The sequence below is a fragment of the Lytechinus variegatus genome, chromosome 15 (assembly GCF_018143015.1).
Source record: "Lytechinus variegatus isolate NC3 chromosome 15, Lvar_3.0, whole genome shotgun sequence".
NCBI lineage: Eukaryota > Metazoa > Echinodermata > Echinoidea > Temnopleuroida > Toxopneustidae > Lytechinus > Lytechinus variegatus.
The window spans coordinates 9,651,119-9,677,695 of record NC_054754.1 but is presented as its reverse complement, the minus strand read 5'-3'; the positions used below and the strand labels follow the sequence as shown (position 1 = coordinate 9,677,695).

The 26,577-nt window shown below is 37.9% G+C and overlaps 2 protein-coding genes across 2 annotated transcripts in view; one reads left to right on the top strand and one right to left on the bottom strand.

The window, feature by feature from the left end:
* The first annotated feature begins 295 nt into the window (after window positions 1–295).
* Window positions 296–13,656, top strand: LOC121428745. Its single transcript, XM_041625560.1, has 12 exons — window positions 296–430; window positions 2,449–2,551; window positions 3,358–3,507; window positions 4,015–4,146; window positions 5,952–6,023; window positions 6,430–6,547; window positions 8,317–8,599; window positions 9,301–9,403; window positions 9,925–10,181; window positions 10,612–10,761; window positions 11,060–11,173; window positions 11,936–13,656. The coding sequence occupies exons 1-12, from the start codon at window positions 380–382 to the stop codon at window positions 13,145–13,147; spliced, it is 2,745 nt and encodes a 914-aa protein (XP_041481494.1). The 5' UTR covers window positions 296–379; the 3' UTR covers window positions 13,148–13,656.
* Window positions 13,657–16,625: 2,969 nt separating this feature from the next.
* The window catches only part of LOC121428864 (sodium- and chloride-dependent neutral and basic amino acid transporter B(0+)-like), a 30,184-nt gene continuing 20,232 nt past the window's right edge, over window positions 16,626–26,577 (bottom strand). The window contains exons 6-13 of the mRNA XM_041625732.1: window positions 26,181–26,313; window positions 25,222–25,356; window positions 24,096–24,199; window positions 23,368–23,492; window positions 21,794–22,038; window positions 21,253–21,468; window positions 20,101–20,265; window positions 16,626–18,856 (exon numbers count right to left, since the gene is read on the bottom strand). Of these exons, the coding sequence (XP_041481666.1) occupies window positions 18,668–18,856; window positions 20,101–20,265; window positions 21,253–21,468; window positions 21,794–22,038; window positions 23,368–23,492; window positions 24,096–24,199; window positions 25,222–25,356; window positions 26,181–26,313 (1,312 nt within the window). The 3' untranslated portion in view covers window positions 16,626–18,667. The remainder of the gene's footprint in view (window positions 18,857–20,100; window positions 20,266–21,252; window positions 21,469–21,793; window positions 22,039–23,367; window positions 23,493–24,095; window positions 24,200–25,221; window positions 25,357–26,180; window positions 26,314–26,577) is intronic.

Sequence of the window (26,577 nt, the reverse complement as noted above, 5' to 3'; positions counted from 1 at the left end):
CAAAATCTGGGTAATTTTGTAGTTTCAGGCCAGCTCCAAACCCCCCCCCCCCCTCCTCCCGGCTAGTCTGCTGGGCAAACCTTCACTCGAAATAAGGGTCTGAATGTGCAGCCTACTCATGCCTTGTGTACTGAAGGCAGCAAGTTTTGTATGTGCTAGCCTTTGCGTAGAGGCACACTTTGTCTTGTTGATCAAAGTTCCAATGAGGGTCTGTGCCTGCAGACTACCTCACGGTCCCCACGAGCTGATCCGGCCGGCCGGCCGGATCCGGATATATATTCGCCGATTTCGCCGATCGCGATCCTACCAATTACTTTCAACTTGCGAGAAATCACCCTCGGAACTTTCTAATTCAGGCCTACACGCTTCTTGCTTTGGAATGGAAGCCCCCACAGACGAAGGATGCCCATCAACTTCCAGAGATATTGTGGTACGTTCCAACTTTCGAGTTCGTATTATTTGTTAAGTAATTTCACCAAATAGTGAAAACATACTAAGTCACGTTCACCTTGGCCGCGACACAAACGAGCCCCCCGGCAAACGGCTGCGCACTTCGCCTCAGTTGCCCCGGTCAATGCCGGTAAATCTCGCTCGCGGAATCGCTCTTTCGGAAGATGAAGATTCCGCATCGAAATGAAACTAGACCTAGGTTAATTAATAATAAAAGGCTGACCGTCTGCTTTGAACACATAGGCTTGATATACGAGTTTGGGGGACTATTATCGTCATCCAAGTCACTGGCACTGCATAGCCAGGGTCAGGGACAAAGCTTAAAAGTTCAGATGTTTTCGTGTAACTGCGTAGTGCTTAACTAAACGCTGTTTAGTGTTGATATTCGCGGCAATCGCGGGATTCCTGGGGCCGATTGCACGAAAGGGTCTTTCCAAGGACCGTCTTTCGTGTCGCCAATCTTTTATGATACGCTATAAGTGGAGTGTTTCTGAAATATATGATAAAGAATAAGATTCGTTAGCTTGCTTGCTTTTAAATCAAATTTTTATACAATTTTATGATATATCACATCATTTTGCAAACAAATATTTGTTTATTTTAACGGACGAATGAAATATGTTTGCAGATGATTTATTTGAAATGCGTTTCACATAGCGCATCATAAAAGATGGGCGACACGAAAGACGGTCCTTGCAAAGACCCTTTCGTGCAATCGGCCCCTGGGTTCTTGAAATTGCACTGCACGCTCCATATGATCACAAAGTCACTTCTTTCTTGCCTATCTGTGAAAAGTAGCTAACATTTCACTTTCAAAATGAGGAGTAGATGAATATCAACGGGTTAATTGCCTTTTTGTATTTTTAGGAGGGATAGGGGACTTGGATCACGTGTAATAGTTCTCCTGCTGGGTACATCCAAATTCAAAGTCTCTTCCTACGTAATTATACAGTTAAATGGTGTTTTTAATGTGATTTTAATTGTTTTTTTATTTTCTGAAATATTTATCATCTCTAGGAGACTGTCTGAAAGTGGCATAGTGGTTTTGAAGAGGTGGGAAATGAGGGGTAGATGAATATCAACAGGTTAATTGCTGTTTTATTTAGAGGGGGGGGGTAGTTTTAGGCCTATAGTGTTTTAATGCAAATCTATTGATTTTAATAATTCATTTTATCGAAAATAGGACATTGTCTGAAAGTGGCACAGTGGTTTTAAAGAGGAGGGAAATGAGGGTTACTTGAATATCAATGGGTTAATTTGGATTGAGGCGGATTTGAATCACGAGGAGTAATTATTCAGATATTAATGTTCTTTTTACTTGACGAAATAAAGCAAAAAAGGTGTTAAGAGGGAGATGCAATTTGATTTATTTAGTAATAATGTGATACTCTAAATTAATTTTAATGATTTTTAATCATTTTAATGATGTATTGTGACTGCGAGGTTGGTATAGACAGGTAGGACATGTTTTACATTGTGAAAAATTGTCCATGGATCTAAGTAGCCTGGGACTAAAACCCAGGTCCTGCCCGGAAGCCTCGGGTACTCAGAAAAATCAATACCTGATACCCGAAAATTACTTCCCAGCATAACGTATTTTTTGATGGGCACAGTTACAAACTTGCAGGAGGCATTAGAACAGAGTAAAAAGAATTTGCTAATGCGATGTTACTTTCCAAGTCGCCAGCCTGGCTTGGCTTTTGTTAAAATTGCAAGTCTCAAAAACACAGGTCTGCAAACGGTATGGAAAACCATGTCCTAATGTAAACGATTCCGTCTACGTCATCCCTGTCCCTCATATTCTGGAACAGGGTCTTCGCTGAACATGTAGATTTTGCGATGAACATAAGTTAGTGATTCGGATCTCCATATTCTTAGCTTTTCAGCATTGAGCAATTTTGCACTCAAATACTGATGACTACTAAGTATAAACAAACAATGCAGATACTGCGTGTGAAATAGAAGAATTATTTAATTTTCTTTCCCCCCCCCTCCCAGGTCGGGCGAAAGAGCACCAGGAAGAGAAAGGTCATTACTCGTGATGACAGTGATGCAGAGATCCCTCCCCAACTAAAGCCCAAGAAGATGAAAAACACAACAGGTAATTTGAAGAAGGAGAAAACATAGACATACAGGCAGGCACAAATAGAGTGCAAAGGGGAGAGGAGGAGAGAAGTGATGAGATAAGAGAGGAACAAACCTTGCCCCTCCCCCCTCCCCCACTCAAGTGGTCTACCATTATGCATGATTGTTCCAGATTCTTGGAGCAACTCCCTTTAAAGGGGAATTGAACTGTGTGTGGTCTCTCATTGACTTTTATAAACTACGTTTTCAGATATCTACTAATACTACAGAGAATAAATTGACCTATAATTTTATTTGTATAGAGAAACTAAAATGTTTTGAGAAGAAAAATAATTGTTTTGCTACTTGGTAACATAATTATTGCGGTGTAAATGTATTGGGTAGTTAAGTAGCATATTATCATTCAAGTGGGTCTATATTACTAGACTACACTAGCATTATGGGTCAGGAAACTGGCCAGGTACATGTATGAGTAGTTGAGGACTCGAGATAGCGATTATTTCGAAAATGTTTTTGCATTTTTAAATTATACCTAAATAAAAGTATATCTGTAAAAATTGCTAAATGTGAATGATTTCTCCTTCAGACTGTTTCCCTTATAAAGACACCTTTCCCTGAAAGGAACTGGTCATCTATGGCAGCTGTAATACCGCACAAAAATAGAAGTTATGTCATCAGTCAAATGTTAAACTTAGCATAATCCTCCTTTAACATTGTCATGTCAGGTACTATGAACAAAATGTTTGTGAACTTTGTAAACTGTGTTTGTGTTATAAGGACTAAGAATTGTCATTCTTCGATTCTCCTTCCCGCTTTTTTCAGGAAAACCCTTTTGTTGCGACAAGTGCAGTTCCCGATTTGTTGTGAATCCTCTGCGACGTAAACCTGGACAGAAAACCAAGGGCAAGGCAACCCCTCGTTATGTCAAAGAACCTGAAAGCCAGAAACTTCTCACACTCTGCAATGCATGCGGTAAATCTTTTTTTTTCTTTGATTTTATACAATAGCAAGTCTTGTAAAAGTTTAGCTATACAGTAATGATTTTTAGGTTTTGTTTATATCTGAGGACAAGAATGAGAGTTCAATGATCAAGCTAGTTGATTGTACATGTGCATGTAATTCTTCAGAAATTATAAATATATACGTAGCAATAAGTAGTAGTAGTAGTAGTAGTAGTAGTAGTAGTTTAGTAGTAGTAGTAGTAGTAGTAGTAGTAGTAGTAGTAGTAGTAGTAGTAGTAGTAGTAGTAGTAGTAGTAGTAGTAGTAGTAGTAGTAGTAGTAGTAGTAGTAGTTTACTAGTAGTAGTAGAAGTCGTTTGTGGTGATGGTAGTAGTAGTCGTAGTACTTGTAGTAGTATGACGAAGAAGAGAAATAGTAGTAGTAGTAGTAATAAAATGGCAGTTATGATTTAACAATAGACTCTCCAACATTTATCTTTTAGACACTATTTCACATTCCTTCTTGTTTGAACTGTGTAGGCCTTAAGATGGAGAGAAAAAGCAAGATGACTCCTCGTGATCCCCCTCCTACAGCAGATGATAAGAAGCGTTACTACGAGAGCGCAGAACACTTTGCAGCATCATTGGTCGAAGGGCTTGGAGAGCCAGATGGTATGTTCCAAAATCTTTCATGATGAAATTCAGTCTTTTCTCACCTTTTCAGTTATTCTAAAAGCCTGTATCTTGAACTCCCACTTTAATCATGGTCTTATTGAAGGCTAGGCTAAGATTATTGAAGCAATATAAACGTCAAACATACACTGTATGCTATGCTGCTGGTGAGTGACTAGGGTATTTCCAATGTTTTGATGGTCACGAAAAATATTGTTTTTATCAAATTCAACGTAGTTCGTGAAGGGCAAAAAATATCATATCTGATTTTTAGGCCGGGGGCTACTTTTCAAAACTGGTTGCCTAAATCTGCAAAATTAAATACATGTAAGCTTTAACATTGCAGTGAATGGGGATTTGCCTGGGGAGCGTTTCATCAATATTTTTATCCGACAAGTTGTCAGATCTGACATCTTTCCATGATTTTGATTGGCTGAGAGGCACTGTTCCTATGGTAACTGTTGGATAAACTGGTACTTGTCGGATAAAACGTCCGACAAGTCCTTTCATGAAACGCCCCCCCAGAGCTCATTTTTTCCCCTAGGGCTCTTGTGAGCATTTCAGGGGTGAAATCGCCAGAGCCCCCTGTAATTTCACCCATGGTTTGTGATGTTGCGAGCACTAAAGTGATGATAAATTGATAATCTAGATTTCAGATTTGAATCACATTTGACTAGCCATAGTTGAGTTACACCAGACTTCAGAATACTGGGGCCCGTAGCAGAAAGAGTTGCAATCAAGCGCATCTCTAAAAATCATGCGCAACTTCATTTTCAACCAATCAAGAGCACGCATTTTGGACTTGCGATTGATATTTTGACTTGCGTTTAAACGCAAGTCTTTCTGCAACGGGCCCCTGGTCACACCTATCTTACGCTTTTTAGAAGGTACACCATGTGACTGAAAAAAAGGAAATCAGGGGGGGTGTTTCACAAAGATTTAAGTATGACTTAAAGTTGCACTTAAAAGTCTCTATTTGTGTGCGGTATAAAAGACATGACAGCATTGGTCAGATCCTGCGAAGAGGACACATGCTACTGCTTTATTTATCAATAAGATTGCATATCTTGTACTCGGCATTTAAGTGTGACTTAAGTCATACTTAAATCTTTGTGAAACGCCCCCCTGCAGCCTGTTGCATAAAACCTTTTACCTGAGAAAACTCTGGTAAAAACTGAAAACTAAGGTGAGTCTGATTTATGCCATTAACTTTAATACAGGGCAAAAACTCAGGTAAAAAATACCTGAGTTTTCTCAGGTAAAAAGTTTTTTATGCAACAGGCCCCTGTTGTCAGAAATCACAATCAACAAATATGTCGTGATTACCAATTTGAACCAAAACTCTTATTAGATTTGAAAACAAACTCTTAGCATGTTATCCATGCATGGAAGAATACATCAAGACAAACTGAGGCCCATCAGAACTCAGAAGTTATTTTTACATCAACTCTTTCCTTAGTGAGTTCTGGATTCACACTGACAGATATAGTGAATGAATTATTTTTTTAAAACACAAAAACAAAACAAACGAGCCATCCTTCTCTTGCAGATAGTCATCATGTCCTTATGGCTTATCGAATCCTGACCAAATTTTCTGCTCACTTCAAATTGACATTAAAATTCCAAACTCTTCTTGTTAATCTCTTCATGCACTTTTATGCCAATTTGGTATCACTATAAAGGAGAAAACTAGATTGCATAATTATGTAAATATGGCACAATTATTTCACCATTGGTTATACTCATGCGTAGTGTAAACGCTTCTGTTGTTATAAATGTTGACATCATGTTTCCATTGATTTCAGCTGAAAAGTTAACATGCCCTGTCTACAACTCCAAACCATGTGGCTGTATTCAAAAGTTCATCATTGGAGAGGGTATGTATGTAGTAGAAATAATTTTTTTTAAAGTAATCATAAAAAACTACTTATTTCCTTGGATATTCTATTCTACAAAAAAAGTAAGTTAATGGTTGGTTGTCTGACACAACTCTTTGCATTTTAAGAAAATATATTCAGGGCTATTGAGTGGTTGAAGTTAATCAAATTCAAATTTTGCATCAGCCAAAACGATGGCTTTCAATGGAACATCAACATAAAGCCAACATTGTGAAATCATGCAAAGTAAGTTGATGAACAGTCGCACTGAAGATTGCTAACAAAGATAAGCACACGTGGGACAGTTTATTATTATTATTATTCCCTGGAAAATGACCCAACGTCTGACAAGAATTCCATGATTATTTGGCTCATTTGTCAGCAACTGCTAATTTTAATTGACTAGGTGACAGGGAACAATCCAAGAAGCGAGCTCTTCATTTGCTGAGTATTCTGAAAGATGCCAAACGTCTTCGGGAGAAGAAGTTCTACAATAGAGAAGAGGTTCTACGCAAAGGAAAAGGGTAGGTTCATTCTAACAATGGAGGCTCAATTCGTTCACTGCCAACTGTTAGATGTGGGCCCGTCTTACAAAGAGTTACGGTTGATCCAATAAATCATAATTATGGAAATCCATCAGTGTCATAATTTTTTCTATAGGAAATTTGCACAATGTCTTTTGTAAACAAAGTGAATCACAGCAAATTTTCAAGAAAACAATGAATGCATGAATATGCATCATAGAAAATATTTTGAACAAACATGCATAATAGTTGTTGCTGGCTTTCCATAATTGTGAATGATCGGATCAGTCGCAACTGTATGGAAATCCATCCATGCCTTAATATTTTCATTCAGAAATTTGAGAGAATCACACTGAGTCTTCAAGAAGAAGAAATATGAATGTATGAATATACACATCACATATAGGAAATATTTTGATCAAATTTGCATGTTAGACGATGACGTTACTGGCCATCCATAGTTGTGGTTGATCAGATCAAACGCAACTCTTTGTAAGACGGGGGCCCTGGGGTTGAAATGAGTACCGGTATTATATGTGACCCACCGTTTGTTGTGGAGTAAATAGGAGACTGGTCTACACCAGGTGGCCGTTTCATAAAGCTGTTCGTGAGTTAAAAGCGACTTTTAGAACGACTGGTGAACCCTTCTCACGCGCTTGACCATCGCCAATGATTATATAATTTACCACAAAAAAGGATCACCAGTCGTTTGTAAAGTTGCTCTTAACTTACGAACAGCTTTATGAAACACCCACCAGCATCATCTGTTTTCTGTTTTATTTCAATCCACATGGTCTAATCAAGCTTCGTCTACAACCAGTTCATCTACTGACCGTTTGGTCTAATTGTCATTTATCCCATTCACCATTTTGTCTAATTTTCAGTAAGGTTATACCCATTTTGTCCAATGTCCACTTGGTCTAATACAACTTTGTCTTTCTGGTTAGATGAACTGTATTTGAACCAAGAATTCATTTGACCACCAAGTAAAAATCTTATAACTAGACGAAGTGGAAACTAGACCAACAGGGTACTAGAGTAAATGTGAATTTAGACTTAGATTAAGGGGGTGTTGCAAGAAAATATTTGCAATCAATCACAAATATTCGGTTGCAGTTTTACAATTGATTGATCACTTCTAATGATAGCAATCAGATTACACTCCTTGTTTCACAGAGTAGATTAGCAATCAATTACAAATTTGCAATTAATTGCACGGCTTGTGCTTGATTTCAGGAAAGAAAATTGACTTGCAATTGATCGGAAGTTTCTTGCAACGCCCCATAAGTGTTCTATAGATGAAACAGAAATTAAACAAAATTGATCATAGACCAAATGGGTTTGTCCAAGTGGTATTTGACTATCTGGCAAGTAGACCAAGTGAATAAAAACTGACATGTATAACCCATATAATAATAATAATAATATAGGTATTACCCAGGGAAGAGGCTTCAGTTTTGAAAACTGTTCTCCCAGCGAGCCCTGCTAGTATTATTACCCTGGCTTTAGCGGGGCTGCCTAGGTGCTCAAGCATTCAAGAATTTCTTCCTTCCAAGTACCCATTCACCTCACCTGGGTTGAGTGCAGCACAATATTGATGAATTTCTTGCTGAAGGAAACTATGCCATGGCTGGGATTTGTTTTTTAATTCTAATAACATTTTTCTCCATTGAAAATGAACAAAATTGAATTTAAATAGAGGGAGAAACCATTACATTTATTTTTTTTCTATTTGATTTTTTTCACTTTATTTTGTTTTCTCATGTAAGACAAAGGAAGGTAGGCCTAGGCAACGGTCATCGCAAAGCCAAGGAATATGAGGATTTTGTCTTGTCAAACCGAAAGGTACTGCGTGGGGATTTACGGATGTGTGAGCGGGCGACGCAGCGTATCCTGCTCTACTCCAACAACTTCCTGCACAAGCGCTTAAAAACGGACCCCCAGAATCGCACACAAAGGCTGCAGAGAACGAAGGGGCAGGCGGCACTGGGCAAACTTGTTGACATATCCGAACTGCCTGAGCAAACTTGCTGTTCTGAGAAGTGTGTGCTGGTATGGTTTCAGACGTCCCAAATACCTTTTTGATAGAGATTGATGTACTGTATATAACTTATATGTGAATATACACGTATGAACATAATTTTTATACAATATCACAATATAAATACAAAAGCAAGACAATCGTGAGTATGTGAGCTATCAATGTCATTCACTTTCTTTTTTTCTTTTATATTTATTAAATATTGATTTTCATTGTTTCCTGCTTCAAGTTTAATATGATGTGACTGATCAAGACATGTGTGGACTTGTTTTAGTTGTAATTACAAAAATTGTAGAGATTCTTGGTACACATATGGTAACAAAAATGAAATAATTGATATTGTTAATTATGACAGAAAAGGGAGCTTCAGACAGCGACTGTTTCCACAAATTATGCAAAAACATTGAAAATGCTGGAATTTTTAAATAAAATTTTGATGTTTAAGCTCATGGAATGTGTAAGATCATCTCAGTTGTCCCTTATTTATCTTTGTATATTGTGGAGATTCATTGTAAATATTGTGTGCAAGAAATATGAAAAATAACCCTCTTGATGAAATATTAACAAGGTGTGGAATGAACTGTATTTCTTGTTAAATCTTATTAATTCAATTCAACTTACATTTAAGAGGGGACGTGGCCTTTAAGAGCAACATAATTTGGTTGAAAGCAATCATAACGTTGGTCTCTGTTCTCATTCATTAACTCTTTAGTTGGCACGTACACACAAATTGCTGTTGAAGCAGTGGAGAGAGCGGGCAATCTCCGGGCAGCTGGAGGCCAGGAAAGTTCTTGCTGAAATGCTTACTCCTTCAGGTATGGCTATAAAGTCTCACATAGACGAAATAAAGATCATATAAAACATAGATGGAATTCATCGATTTTAAATTAAACAAAATCCCTCATCCCAAACAGGATATTGATTGTCGAAAGGCTGTATATTCTTTCATGTAATTTTACATTAGCCATACACAAGTGATCAATTGATGCAAAACAGAGGGAAAGGGTCCTTTCTTGCCTCCCTTAAAAATGCAGTTGATAACGACAATGCCCATATAAGTATGAATTCAATGAACGGGGCATCCATTAGATAAAGTATGTATAAACTGGTTACATGGTTGGTCATTATTTCATACAAAACATGCATGCTACAGTGATCTTGATTTTTTTTATGCCATATCCATTTTACCATTCATGACAGCCCCTTGTTTTTTAAAAGGTACCAGATCACACTATGTTAATGAACAATTTCTGTGTAATGCATTGCAAGCTATCAATTTTGAACTAGAAAACTAGTGAAGTATTGTCATCCAGTCTATCTAAACCTGATTCCGTAGGTCATGGATCCAACTGTGCCCGTTTCATCTCCATGGTAACAGGGAGCAGCATCACCACCATCGCGAGGGTGAAGGAGCAGATGACGAAGACGGGCGGAGACCGGGAGCCCCCTCAGCATGGCCTCAAGAAGTACTGGAAGAACCATCCCAAGAGTAAAAGCGGTCTGCTAGGGGAGGATGGAGGAGGGGTGACAGGCTCCAGGACAGGGTCAGCTGGAGCCGGGCAGGCAGGAGCCCAGGGATCTCTAATGACCGTGGTAAGGTATCTCTTACAAGATAAATGCCAGCTGTGGTAACAATCTTAAAATGAGTTTGAGTGTTAAAGTCTCTACGTCTTAAGTCTTTAAGTGTTTGTATGAATAGAAAATATGTTGAATGCACAATAAGAAGCATCTTCTATTTTCTCAGAAAATTACATTTTGAGAACATTATTATCACATGGCATGAGGAAGCTTCTCACATGTGACGTCACATAATCAAAAACTTTGAAATTCCATAGCTCCATTCCACAACAGATTTTTGCCAAAGATTCATTAATGTGTTTCTTTTCAATTCATGTTTTTATTTTTAACAACTTCTGTGACAGAGCAAATTTTTCCTTTAAGTACAAGAGAATATATTTGCATCGTAGCTATAAGAAATAAAAGACCTTTGATTGTCATTGGTGGGACTATTATTTATTTGCAGGCGCAACTCATAGAGCAACAAGATCAGCTGAAAAGACTGCAGCAACAGCTGGAGGAGCAACAGCAACAAGTCAGACAACAGCAGAGAGTTGTAGAGCAACAGTTAGTTCAACACCAACTGAGGCAGAGTAGCAGGCAATTGAAACAACAGGTATGTTGCCATTAAAACCTTTTCCCCTCTATGATTGTCTACCGTCACCAATGCTGACTTGCTTCTTTGGGTAAACTGCCGATTCGTCTACTGGACACGTGGTGTACCTTCATTTAGTCTATTGCCACTCCGTCTATCAACATTTTGTCTTGATGTTGATTTGGTCCAGTTACCATTTTGTCCAATAATAACCAGTTGGTCTAAATATATTCAGTTATTCTATTTTTTTCATTTTGTTTTACCTAATCCCCCACTCCGCCCCCCCCCCCACATTCCTCCTCACCCCTTCCCCCTCCAGACTGCACTGACGGAAGCACAAAGGAAGGTTTCACTTCAAAGAAGGGCTGGAAACATACCAGGTAGCTCTAAGACAAGTACATCCAATACTACCACTGCTCCATCTACTGCACAGGTGAGGAATGACCTTCTGGGCCCCATAATACAAAGGTTTGTGATGAATTGCAAATATGAAATAACCGCACTGATTGGTTCCCGGTCAGTATTTTAAGCACAGGGCGCATGCACCGGTGATCTTGATTGGTCATTAGTATTTAGCAATTGATTGCAAACTTTTGTGTTACGGTTCCCTGGTCAGATGGAATTTAATTCTCTTGCAATACCGGGGCTGCATCATACAAAGAGTTATGATTGAACTAATCAACCACAACTGGTCAAAAAGCTAATCAGAATAAATTTTATCAATTGTGCTTGTTTGGAGCTTTGGATAAAGAAAGGTAGTAAAAAAGTGTTCTTTAAAGCTCTAAATATTTTCATGGTACTTAGATTTATTGGTTTGTCTTGACCAAATGTTTAGTTGACATAAATAGGAACACTGATATTTTAGTTGACAAAAAATGTACATGAACTTCTTTAAAATAAATATATTCTAATTTCTTTGTCTTCTAAGTCTTTCAGTATGTTCTGAAAAGGACAAAAATTTAATCTTAGCATATTTTTTTTCTGTGATTAAAATTTAGACATTTTACATCATGTCATTACCTCTCAACTATTCAAAGTTTGGATGATAGGATCTGAATTTTCCCTTTCAGAGCTCCTGTTGAGATACAATTTTTTTTGTTTTATGGGGTAGTTTTACTGTGCACTCCTATGACAGATACAATATCCTATCCTTTATATTTAATGATGTTTCGTTCGGGTGTTTTTTCTTTAACAGAACATGTCTACAAACAGAGCAAGAAATTCATCTACTCTGTCGATGCAACCCTTTGGACCTGATCAGGTTGGCCGTGTTAACGTGCAGCCTTCTGTATCTGTCACACAAGAAGCTCGGGCTGCATCAACACAGCAACAGCCATCTAATCCACAAGTACCTACTATTATAGGTGTGAATATAGAGCAACAACAGTCGCAACAACAGCAGCAACAACAACAGCAATCGCAACAGCAGCAACCCTTGACAGCTTCAGTGCCAGGTATAGATGCCATTGCTGCCAAGCTGTTGCAGCAGAACTTGCAGCAGATACTTGCCGAACTGCAGAATCAGATGGTGACACAGCAGTTCCAGCAGCAGCTGATGAACTGCGGGATGCAACAGGGTCCGAGTAGTAGCAACCAGCCCCCGAGCTACAGCACTGCAGTTGCAGCCACAAACCACTCCCAGGTGATGCAAGCACCACACCCTCAACCACCACCACAACAGAAGACACAGAAAGATGGCTCACAACAAACACAGATCATCATACAGACCTTACCAAGCTTGCAGCCTAATTTGCTGCTGAGTAGCAATGGACATGGCGTACCTTGTAGCAGCAGTTTGCCACAGTATGTCAATGCTTCAACAAGCGAGGCAATGGCTCATCTCAAAGCAGGTGATAATACTCAGGTCATGGTCCCTATCACACTCCATCGACCTGATGGCCACACTGCAGCTGAAGAAGCAGCCAATGTGGAAGAAGTCAACGTCCAACTCCAGGAAATTGTTATGCCTCTCTCCACTCAGGATGCTGAAGCTTGCAACATGGTCCTACCACGCCAGCAACAGCAACACCTTCCCACAATCCTTCAAGGCACCATCCAACAACACTCTCAGAATCTGAATCAACTGGTAAGCCACTCCTCGGATTCCACTGCCACCCGTCCAGTCACGACCATGAGCATTGAGAACCTGTGTAGCAGCCAGCACACATCACCAGGCAACATGGGGGATCATGTTGTGACCGAAGTGGAGGATACTAGCCGGATGATGCAAGGTAATGAGGAGAGTATCCCGTCCTCTATCCCTCTAGTTGGAGGGGTTTCCGTGGAGACGCTTTTGTCCCCTGAAGCACTCCATCTCCTGAACTCAACAGGTCAAGCATCCCTGAATGTTTCTTTGGCTTCTGCAAGACCTGTCAAACAAAACACATCTGGGCATGGCCCCTTGTGAAACACTTTTTGATTATTTGCCCAAGTCAAAGCATTTGTTTTGACCAGGAACCTGTAGCACAAATCTCAGCAATGATCATAGAACAAATTTTCATGATTGATTACATTGACTACAATCAATCGTAAAAATCAAGCGTATTATGCTTTGTGTTACAGAGCCCTGATTATGCAAAGCATGCCAGACAGATATCAATGGTGCCAAAGCAGAGGCAGAGTTACCTTTATTCTGCTACACTTTTGAACAAATTTGACCTTGTGCATTAGGGTATTTTAACAGAAATTTATTCTTGTAATGACATGTAACATATTCAACCCATGATATCACATTTTTTATGTTCAGACCCCCCCCCTATGAAGAATATGTAATGCTGCCAAGAATTTTTTTTTACCAAATTCTAACTTACATAGACGTATACAGAAGTTTCCGTCTAATTGGGTGTTGCAAGAAACTTGCGATCAATTGCAAGTCAATTTTCCGTCTCTAAATCAATCATATGTCTTGCAGTAAATTGCAAATTAGTGATTGATTGCTAATTTGCTCCTTGAAACAAGAAGTTTAATCTGATTCGCTACAGCTTAAATTGATCTATCAGTTGTAAATGTGCAACAGAATATTTGCAATTGATCACAAATATTTTCTTGCAACACCCCCTAAGACACATCACATATCCCTAATGCTGCAACAAAGTTATCCCGTACCCCCCTCTTACTTTCTGAATCCTGCCATCATTCAAAAGGACAAATATTTTTTATTTAGTTGGTTCCATTCTCATCCCTGTGTCTGTAAAGGGATACTTGTGTGCATGTGTATGCTTTGAACAGTTTGAGACTGTTAATACATGTAGGTTTTTAATATTCAGGCTGTTCTGCTGTTATTGTAAAACATACACTTACATGTACATTGTGTGCTTGTACTTATTTATTACCTCAATTCAATTTCTTTGGATCAATCATGCCTGATCATGGTGTGTAGCAGCACCAGCTGAAAACCCACAACAAAATCACATGCTTGGTCCCCTGTAATATACATGAGCGTAGTCATTCCGACTTCATTGTTGGAAAGTATCTGGAAGAGTGGCTCTTTGCCTGCCCAATGTTGAAATTTCAAATGATTTTGAGAAGGGGCTGGCACACCAGGATGATTTTAGCCAGCATATGAATCTTATAGGCATTTATTATTGCACCACCTATTTAGAAAAAATTTATTCTGAGGCAAATTGTCAGTATATTAGCTTTAGCTTAAGCTGCCTTCCAGGGTTCTGTGCATTTAAGGAATTTATCCTACCAGGTACCCATTCATATTTAGCCATTTGGTCAAACTGATATCAAGAAATTAAATTCTTGTAATCAATAAAAAAAAAAATTGCCTTTGTTGATAACAAGTACATGTAAATGATGGAATTATGTAAAACAGCTTGCTGTATATACTTTTGTGTGCTCTGGCTAAAACGTCCCTTTATGTTTGAATTCAAAACTCAACTGGATATCTTATAGGCCCGTTTCGGGTACACGTGTACACGCACGGTCAAGTCAGTGCACGTGTCCTAAATTCCATCACCGTGTACACGGTAGCATCTGCATAAAGCTTGCGTGGGACTACAAAGACAGTGAACAAGCTCACAGCCTCACATTAAATCTTAGTTCTCAGACACTGCACATGTTTTTATTACTAATATGTCAACATATTTCAATTAATCTAGAGTGAGTTCACTTCCAAAATCGCCGATTTAATCCACGTTCATTCTGGAGACTCAAGTTTTTGTACCACGGAATGGGTCTGCTCCGGTCTAAAGCTTACATTTTTAATTGCTCAATCACGCTCAGAGCCAATTTGAGAATCACCAATTGCGACAGCGATAATTGCTACAACTTACGTGTAATACGCTCGTACACATGTGCTACAAGCCTACAAGCAAAAGCTCCTCAAATTGGCAACAAAATAATGAAAATCAATCGATAACTTCAGTTATACTTAATTCTGCAGCGATGTGTGCATGCATGTACGTTACAGTATACAAAATGCGCATCCAACGAGCGTCGGCGATAGCTAGGGCCTTGCACTGATTTTCTTTTGCATTCTTTATAAATTGAATGCGCTGCTAAGCTGAGTAAACTTTTAATTTGCACCAATTTTTTGTGGATTGATACTTCAAACTTCTCAGGTAAGCTTTAAAACCGTGACTTAGGCTTTATAAACCCCTTTTTATGACATGTTGATGCGGGTCCTTGTCGACATGAAAACATAACTCGCTCTCACAGTGTTTACGTGTACACGTGTAAACGACCGAAAAAGACGCCGTGTACACGTGCATCAAAAATGGACTTTCAAAACGGGCCTAATATCTTGACTCCAATTACATTGTGATCTGTTTATATCAGGTTTTGGGCTTGATCCATGGCATTGTCAGTTTTGTGTCAAGGGAAATTATAATGTGTAATGTGTAATAAAGCATAAAAATTGTTTTTTTTTGTTACAGACTTTGTCAGGTTTGTTTCTATATTGCATTGTGTTTCAAGGTCCATCTAAAAGAACAGAAATAGGGGAGAAAATATTGGTTAAACTCATTCCAGAGAGAGAAGGGATGAGAGAAACGTCAGAGAGAGACAGAATGATAGAATGGAAGAGCTAAATCAAGTGATTAAAGCATTGAATGTTCATTATGTATAAAATGCAATATTGTGGTAGTAAGGACATTGTATCAACAGGCTGATCGAGTTAAGATAAGAAATTGGAGAGCATTGGATGTTATTGCCATTGTTAGTAAGATGGGGGGGAGGAGAAAAGCCTCTGAATGGGAATAAAGAGAATATGATGGGGAGAGGAGAAAAGAGAAAGTCATGGGGAAGAGAAAAATATACTGAGAATGAAGAGGAGAGGGGTGAAAAAGGGGAGAGAAGAGGGATTACAAGATGGTGGGTATCAACAATTGAAAAGCTGCAAATTTTGCACTTTTGTGTCCTAAATATTTAGCCCTGTATTTTGTTAATGATAACAGTATATTTACCCAGGGTAGCCACTTCAGTCCATAAAGTGTCTCCCAGCGGCCCCTCCTATTATAACCATGGTTTCAGCTCGGCTACCTGTATGCACCCATGCGTTCTATTTATTTGAGCATTTTGCATCCTTTTTCATCATACTGTCTCTACCTTACCCTCCCAAATTCCTCCATTTATTTCCTTTACTTATAGATATATTGCTTCTATGATTTCCTTTCATATCAGTATTACTGATATGTATCTGAATGTTTGTGGCATTGTAAATTTATAATAACGATGCCACAAACATTCTAATACACATCAGTAACATGATTTTACATTGTGCCATATCCTATTCTTTATAGATATAAGTGCAACTCTTTTCAGAGAAATTTCAGCTGTATTTGATGTGGCATGTGTTACCAATTTGCAACAGTCATGTTAGGGATGAACATGTCCATTAGGGATCAAAGACACACAGATAACACAAAGTACACATTTCATACCCAATCAACCTCATTTATTGTGGAATAGTAAAAATTGACATTACAATATTAAAATTTCTTAAAGTTAAAATTCCAAGTTAAAGTCACTACTACCCCGTCTGATCTTAAGAAAGGCAACTCTTTAAAAATCGTTAATTACAAGTAAATTAATTCTAGTAATTTTTCATATGAGATGAAAGATTTGTAAGATATAAATGTAAAATTTTAAAGTGGTTATGACAATTCTGACGTGACCTATTCAAACTATTACTTTCTCTTGCACTATTCACACACATTTCCCCAGTACTGATATTTGTCATGACGTATTTAGACAAAATATGCTTTAGTAAAAATTCTTTAGATAGACATATCACCCTTGTGATTCAATCTTGTTTATGACCATGGTATTTCTCTAACTTTCCATATAAAAGATAAAATTCACACTTCAATATATACAAACAATATAATTCCTGCATATCTAAAATTCTCATGTATTGTATTCTGTTAGATTCATTCATGAATATATATTTTGAAACTTGACCTGATACAATCTGATGTAAAAAAATCTGATAAATCTCCATAGATTTTGTTTGAAAGACAATTTCAGGACATATCTTTAAATATATTTGCAGCTCTTTTCTTATCAACTGATAATTGATATTCCTTATGATTTTTCACAGGTGTTACTAAAATTACAGCAAACCACTCAGTAAGTACGTGTACAACTAGAATCATATACAGACAGAGTGGTGTCAATTCTAACACTAGTCTTACATCATCAGACTGGGTTTTGTGGATGGTATTCATTTAACACTAACACCAGAATATATATAACACCAAACTTGAAACCACCCAATGATCAATAAACACCAATTGCAACAAGGTTGTAATAAAATGTATAAAATAGGAGAAAAACAGAAGTAATGTTATCTGCTAAATGTGTTGTAATGGTGGAAATTGCCCTCGAATCAATATACACCTTTTTGAGTAATATAGCAAACATGATGTGACAATGAGGCTATGATATTTATAATATATACAGGAGAGAAGTGCAGAGACTTATCAAATATAACTGTGTAAACGTAATTTATATATTATACCGCTTCTGCAGTCCGGGGATGAAAACTTGCGATCTTGTAAGAGGTGATGATGTACTGTATGAAACAATAATCCTCCCCTTATCATACACCCCACAAATAAATCCCGCCACTATTGTTATGAATGACCTTATATCCACACCTGATGTGTAGAGCACCTTCAATTTTACTTGGTGAACTAATCTAGCAATTTCATACAACACAGACCAAAAAATAATAAATTTGAAAAAAAAACTGGTTCTACATTTCATACATCATTGGCACATTAACTACAAAAGAAATATCACAGAGTTGAAAAGAATGAACCCAAAGTAGAAAACTACATAAAATCTGAGACAAAAATCATTTGAACAATTCACGTAAAAGGGGGTAATATGCATTGTTGGGGTCAGCTTTTTAAAAATAATCAGTTTGTTTCAAAATGGTGATTCACTGTTGTAAAATTGTAGAGAATTTTTTTATTTACATAGCTATTGTAATTGTGCGTTTTAAAACATTCAAATGTGATTAAATTTACAGTGATTTAAAAAAGAGAGAGATACAAAAAATGACATAGCATATGTTGAGAATATTACTTCAAATGGAAAATGATATGGGATACACATACTTATTTTAGTCTGTTCAAGATGAGGGTATTATCAAAGTAAGCCCCTCAATATATAGCTCCAATAATCCCAATTGCTAAGTACTTTGGTACTTTTTTTCCAACAAGACACCTTTATGCACAAACATCCTCAGTATACTAGTAGATCTCAATAATGAAATTATAAAGCTTTCAGCAAATCCTCTCATATTTGAGGTATTAAATCATGAATTAAAATAAAACATGACTATGAACATTTATGTGCAATGAGCCAGAACAAACTGAGTTTTATAGTATCTATATGCATGAAAGTTTACTGGTAAATGAGGGTACTGATACTGAGAGCTTTATAGCTTGGAGGTTGCAAGTGTTGGGACCGTTTAAAGTGGGTGTTCATAAGCGTTGTTAGCAGCAGCTGCGTAGGCCACTGATGGCTCTGTCACAGTGCCATACTTAGTAGAACCTCCCATGCTGGTGCCGTGGCTCTGGTGCACTTCAGCTGCCTCGATACGGTGTTTCTTGAGGGCGGGACCCCAGGTCTCACGTGGGTTGGACATGGATCTCCAACGCTGTAGAATAAAGATTAGATGATTTAGTCAACAGGTTGTGCGAGTGAATGTGATATTTAAGGCTAATACATATAGGAAAAATTTGCTTGAACTCAGTATCATATTCCTTACTCGTCTTGCAAAAGATTTACGATTCAGCCTCTTGCTGTGAAGTAAAATGTTCAATCTGCAATTACCACTACTACAAGCAATATTTGCTAAAGTAACTGGTGTGCTAAGGTTTGCAAGATCCAGGATAAATTGCTCACTGAAACGATAATCTTGTGGGGTTTTTTTTACCCACAACACATAGATATGATATGTTTCAAAGATACAATATGTTAAATTCTTACTCTAAAGTCTAGAGCTTAGTGTCATTTATTTTTTTAGGCTATTTTCTGAGTAGTTTTCATGATATGATCTCCAGGCCAACATGCCATATCAGTTGACAAAATAAACTATCATTGCAACATGATTGAATAGCCAATGAAAAATTAAGGTGTCTATGAATAAAAAAGAATTACTCTTCAAATGAGCTAATTTCATTTATTTTTTGCTTTATTTGAGACCTCGTTACTACTTTGGCTATTTACAGAGAATCGTCCCTGGTGACCTATTGTTTGTTTTTGGTTGGCTGGGCATAAATTCAGATTTTAAAGGACAAGTCCACCCTAACAAAGTTGACATAAAAAGAGAAAAATCCAGCAAGTACAACACTGAAAATGTCATCAAAATCGGATGTAAAGTAAGAAAGTTCTGACATTTTAAAGTTTTTGCTTAATTTCACAAAGCAGTTATATGCATAGCCTGGCTGGTATGCAAATGAGGAGACTATGACACCATCCACTCACTATTTCTTTTGTATTTTATTATGTGAAATATGAAATATTCTAATTTTCTCCTCATTGTCAAGTGATACAACAATTAATTCCTCCCTGAACATGTGGTATTAGCATTGTTTAATACTATGTGGTCCAGTCAAGTTGGTCCTTATTGTCAAGTCTATAAAAAAAATGAAATATTGTATATTTTTAAACAATAAAAAAAGAAAGTGAGAGAGGGACATCGTCGACTGAGTCACCTACTTCTGCATATCACTGTTTTGTGAAAAAGAAGGGAAACTTTAAAATGTCATAACTTTCTTATTTTACATCCGATTTTGATGAAATTTTCAGCACTATGCTAGTTTGATTTTTCTCTATTTATTCAAGTCAGCATTTTCCTGGAATGGACTTGACCTTTAAGCAATGAATCCCAGGACTTACGTCAGCAAGGTTTCCTTCAGCACGGAGGAACTCGAAGATCATGACGAATGGGATCCAGATGATGGAGGATGTGATCATCAGCCAGCCAATAATACGACCCCAGGTTGGGTAGGGTCCATTGTACTCGGGCTCAGACCAGTTCATCCAGTTGAAGATCAACACAAACTGGAGGGAAAATGATAGGTTGAATAGAATTCAAGAATAACATTTTGAAACATTTATAAAGTGCATAATACAATGATTCTGAGCACTTCATACTCAAGGTTCATACCTCGGCCATTAGCACGACTACCCTGATCAGGGGCCCCGTTGCAGAAAGAGTTGCAATCAATCGCAACTCTAAAAATCATGCGCAACTTTATTTTCAACCAATCAACAGCGCACATTTGGGACTTGCCATTGATTTTTTGGCTTGCGATAAAACAACTGTTTCTGCAACGGACCCCTGGTGCTCCAGCATTCAAGGAATTTGTTCCTACCAGGTACCCATGTACATGTACTACACCTGGGTGGAGAGTTGCTAATGTAGATAGAAGACGCGAGTGCCGCAGTGGGATTTGAACCCTGGCATGATCAGTGTGCCAATGGCAGGGGCTATAGTGAAATGTTGTCGGACTGTTCGGTTGACAACCCACACCAAGGATAATTTCATAAAAATATGTTAATGACCCCATTGATAAATAATTGATTATAATATGATTTTGGAAGCTCTGACTGAATAATCATATACCACCCTCACAGGTTTTTTTTTTTTACTGCTGTCAACTATGTGATGTCATGAAGCAGGCCCATATTTGGGGGAAGGGGGGTCCCTGGGTTCCGCTAAACCGCACAGCTTTCAAACAAAGATAATGAAAAGGAATGAGAGTAGCAAAGGAATAAGAAATATAAGAAAAGTGAATGAACTATCCCATTTTCAAGTCAATATGCATAGATTATTCTGATTATGTTCAAGTATCATTATTTTGACTCAGCACGAGATACACAATTACACACCATACACGCTCAAATTATTTGATTAGCGTATATCAATTCTTTTCAGCGCTTTGCATTCGCAAAAGTTGCTTAGTTAGATACTCATCCAGTCCATAATTACTCGGGTGCTTAGAATGTCCCCTTGTTTGATCTGAAAATTAGAACTTAGGCACTTACCAGAAGAAGTCCTGGGGTGACAGCGCTCCACATAAGAGGCCACCAGTAAAATATGAAACAGTCGACGACGCCATTGCCAATCATAGTACGGATATCATTGCTGAAACGTTTGACACCGTAGAACCAGGACAGACCAATTGTCTCGCAGAGACCAAACAGGATGAGGGCAAAACCGGCTCCATATGAGTCCATCAAACTGATCCAGTATGGTCCAGCCTAATGACAAAACAAAATAAATGTCAAAATTATTCACCTAAATTCAGAACCTATAGCAGGGCTCTCTACAGGATGTTCATTTCCAAATTGTTGTTAGAGATTTCTTATTTAAGGGAGGTTATAATTATTAGATTAACCCGAAAAATCTTAATTTCAAAGCAGGATCCCATCAATAACATACATAGATCTATTTTTTTAATGAATGGTGTACATTTAGACAAAAAAATGTTGGCATTTTGTTGAGTGACTTACACAACTAGTCTTTTTATGTATATGAATTAATTAGAGAATATGAACAAAATGTTTGCATTTGAGACTCAGATACCTCAGTGACACAAGTGATGCCAAGCAGGTACATGACTGAACAGGCGATCAACATGACAATGGTCTTCTTCTTGCGGAGGGTTTCTGGGAACTCGTCGACGATGGCGGTTACCACAGTCTCCATGATGGTGAACTGGGAGTCGAGACCGAGAGTGAGCAACATGAAGAAGAAGAGGATGGCCCAGAGAGGCGAGACAGGCAGGAGGGAGACCGCCTCAGGGTAGGCGATGAAAGCAAGACCAAATCCTGTGCAGAATGACAATATGGTCGAACAATAATATTTTGCCTCGAACCCATCAACGACATCAAAAGAATTGTAATGTGTATGCCTTCATCGTTCTGATGTACGCCATATTGAAAAACGTTCAAAACTAAAAAGTGGTTATAGGCCTACATCTGACTAGCAAAAAAAATGATCATCAGTAAAGTGGGGCCTTTGAAATTAACAGGGAATTATGTTCCTTAATTCTATTCCTACCATTAATATAATGTCAGTGATTAATGAGTCAGAAATCACATAAAATTGACCAGACGATTCACTTTCCAAGGTTAAAGGGACATGGAATATAGACATAGTCGTTGGTATGCTGTAGAGTATCCCTGTATAATGGAGTAACTTACAAGAGTATCTAAGATGGGTAACAAAAACTGAAAATCTTATAAACTAAAAAGAGGGTTCTGTATCAACAATTTTTGTTGGGAGTATCTTTGTTTAGCACCAAGGGATATCTTGAAATTGCTTCATTCCTACAAAAGAGTGGTACTACCCCTGTAGGAATGGAGTAACTTATATGAGTCTTACCAAGATGTGTATTGAAAATACCTATCCACGAGTTACAGGGAAGCCTACATTGTCACTTTTATTACAGAGTGGGGGTATCCTTGCAACCCTTGCATTGTGTCAAGGCAAGGTTTTTTCACATTTCGCTAGCAATAGTGTGGTTATAGAGGGGCCCTTGTATAAACATCAGGGAAAGGTGTTCCTTCTTCTATGACGGATACCGGCGCATTACAAATGTTCATATTATTTATTTATTTACAAACGAGAGGGTGTTAAGATTGACAACACTGATTTCTTTTATAAGGGATTTCATGATTGGTAATGGAAATGGAGAAATGCAAGTTTTAAAAAGTTTGTAAACCCTATTTTTTAAAGATTACAGTACATACATAAATTATCACATGTAAAATGTTGGTGCTACCTGTATCATAACGCCCTTTTTTTTGTGAGGATATGGGATAATTATTTGAAATAAAAACAATGGAAAGATTACATAACTACGAAGTTGTGGTCCACTACATGGTTAAATATGTAAACGATGAAATTCCACCGATATTGTTGGTAAGTTGCAGCATGTTTTAAATTTGAATTGTTTAAAAACTCAGTATTATACTTATATCCTAGACGAAAGTGATATGAAAATGAAATATCAAATTTTCGCTCTGATGGTGTTTAATTAGGTTGACATGAAAATACAAAATTGTCATAAATGCTGCATATTTTCATTAGGTAAATCTGTTTCACGTTAATACAAAATATATCGTAAATTTGTAAAACAGTCTTCTATGGTATACCTGAATCGATAACGTCAGCAACTTCTTTTCCTTGAGCATTTGCCATAAATCCCACAATGGAGAAGATCACAAAACCTGCGAAGATACTGGTCAAGCAGTTCAGGGTTGCTACCAATACAGCATCGCTAGAATATGAAAAAAAAATCATTCAATGTGAAACGTTGGCGTACAGATGGAGCCAAGGGGGGGTTGGAGGCGCTTGCCCCCCCCCAAAAAAAAAAAAATATATAAATAAAATTTTAAAAATAAATAATAATAATAATGATGAAAATAAAATATAAATATACAGTCTTTAAAAAAATTAACCGCCAATAGGAGAAAATGAAAGAGGAAAGAGAGAAGGGTGAAATATATTATTATCTTACTAGTATGTCAAATTCTGTCACAGAATAGCAGTTTTTGCAATAGAAATGTTGAAATTTTGCTTGATACGTCATATCTTGCCCCCTACATATTTATGGCTCATTCGCCACTGATATTAAATCTTAGATATTTTTGAACCTGCAAAATATCACTGAAATGCTTGAAAAGAATGAAAATTCCATTGTTTTTTCTTTACTTTATCTGGATTTTCATTTTCAGTCACCTGTCAATTCCCATGCCTAAGGTCACACCAATAAAACCATATGCCATTCGAAATAATATAATAGCTTGGATCAGTCTTGGATCGGTTTGGAAATGTGGCTTTAACATTAACCTGTTTCTGAAACACAAATCCCAGAACTTACAAGTAGCAGTTGTTGTGGAACTTGTTGTAGGATGAGAGGGTGATGAGACCTCCCCAGGCAGCACTGAGAGAGAAGAAGATCTGCACAGCAGCATCCAGCCAGACCTTATATTAGCAAAGAGACAAAGAGACAAAGAGTGAGATTATTCAAAGGACAAATTGTCATTTGAGAAGTGAAGTATGCTCTAAAGAACTTGCGTGTGGTGGTTATAATGAAGTCACAATTGCCACTTTGATTAAAAAAAACTTATTACTTAACTACAAGACTTTCTTTTTGGCAGCTAATTACAGTGTCAGTGTTAACCCAGAACGTCGTTGCTCCATTATGAGGAATATATGATCCTTTCTTATTGGAGTCTGGAGAAATAGAAAAGATTTAACCCGGGGGGGGGGGCACTCGACCAAAAAAGTGGTAGGGGTGTGCCGCTGGCGAGACAAAAAACGGGGGCCCTGGAGCGGGCTTATTGTAAAAAGGAGGGTCCTCGGAACGGGCTTCGGAACTACAATTTTGTGAAAACGGGGGTCCTTGGAACGGATCGCCAGCAAGTGAGTACTTGCGTATGCACCCCTATGGAACGGGGAAGCGTGCATGATGCAGCTAGCGCGGCCTCCGCCGGGTGCGCTCGCACAGAGACAATGGTCGGCCGCTTTTCACCAAAATCGCAGCAGATCAATGCGACCGGAACGGCGTAACGAAAAATATGCGAAGCTTTGGAGCGGATTTCTGTCTAATTTTTTTCTCGATAAGAAAATGGTATGCCTTGGAGCGGCTTTCTTTGTTCGTTTTCTCAATAAGACGAAAATGCTATGCCTTGGAACGGAAATTTGAGTGTAAAAATGGGGGTCCCCTCCGCGGCACATACCCACTATGCATTATATACTGAGTGCCCCCCCCCCGGGATTTAACCAAGCCATGCAGGAATGCTACCTCACTCTTTACTAATTGATTTTATGACGATTCAGATTTAGTTTTTTGTCATCAAAATTTGGCGAGGCAACCATATTTTGAATGGCAATTATTGCGAGGAATCGTGCTCTATTCGTTTCGAATGTACAGTCATTAGTGGAAAGGTTCCAATTCTAGTTTCTGCATTGGTTATTAGCAAAAATTAAGAGAAAGAACATACCTGGGGGTTGCTAAGAGTAGACCACTCAGGAACAATGAAGAAGAGAATACCTTCATAGTACCCAGGTAGAGTGACCCCACGGACCAACAGGATAACCAAAACAACATATGGGAAGGTAGCAGTGAAGTATACCACCTGAATAAATAAGAAATAAATCCGATTATTCAAGAATATAAAGTATGTTAAATCATCCTCCTCATCACATCATCTTAGTTCTATAGCGTGGAGTAGGAAGTCTCACTTCCAATATTGCCCTCCACGAATCTTCAGATTGTGGATTCATTCATCTATGTTCTATTGCACAAAGGTGCTTTCAGGAAGCTCTCCTAGGATGTTCTGATTATGGTTGAAGATGAAAGTTTTGCAGATTTGCTTCCAGTTGTATTTAAGAAAAGGTATTGACGAAACTCTAGACTCTCTCTAACATTTCTTGAAACACAGTTACATCCAGGATTGTTCAAGGTCACACATGAAGTGTAAAACAAGGAATTGTGGGGGAAGTTTCAAAAAGATATACCGTTAAGTGTGACTTACAGTCGATCTTCAACGCTGACACGTACAGGACATGTAACGAACAATATTATTGATTAATATGAAGTAGAGTGCGTGACGTTCTCCCAAGTATGATTTGACCAGTGCGGTTATGCCTTTTGTACCATGTGCAACTAGGAATTTAAGTCTCAATCTAATGGGGTTGTGCGAGAAAATATTTACAATTTCACATTTTTCTTGTAAATTAATGATAGATCAATTACAATCGTAGCAAATTGTTTTAAACTTCTTGATTTAAAAAGCAGACAAGAAATTTAGTGCAAATTTGCAATTAATTGAAGACTTACAGTTGATTTCGTGACCCACCAAAATTGACTTGCAATGATTGCGATCTTCTTGCAACACTCTATAAGTCACACTTTACTCTTTGTGAAAGGCCACTGGAAACTATCAGACTTTGAGCTCACCTTTCCAGATGACTTGACACCCTTGACGAGACAGAGGAAGACGATGATCCAGGCAAGGAGGAGGCAAAGAGCCAATTCCCAGCTGACTGTCCCAGTATCACTCATAGTCTCAGACTGACGAAGCACACGCTGCCTGTAAGAAGACACATATAGAAAAGATATGGAAATAAACTATTAAGATATGATATGTATAGCAGAACTAATAAAATCACGCATGATGGGTAGACGAAATTAGTCCAGCAACCTCGCTTTCATTTTCATACTTTTCGTTAAGGAACTGATGTATACCATCGTTTAGGAGCTTTATTAGGAGGGACTCGTTTTGAGGCTATATAGATAAAGATCCAGAGACGTTAATGGGACTATCCATTATATTTATGTCATTCTTTCGACTCTA

Excerpts from the sequence above, each read along its gene's own strand:
- LOC121428745 (XM_041625560.1), top strand. The coding sequence starts at position 380 with ATGGAAGCCCCCACAGACGAAGGATGCCCATCAACTTCCAGAGATATT. Across the intron at positions 8,600-9,300 it reads GTTCTGAGAAGTGTGTGCTG|TTGGCACGTACACACAAATT; the intron begins GTATGGTTTCAG and ends TTAACTCTTTAG. Across the intron at positions 10,762-11,059 it reads GCAGGCAATTGAAACAACAG|ACTGCACTGACGGAAGCACA; the intron begins GTATGTTGCCAT and ends TTCCCCCTCCAG.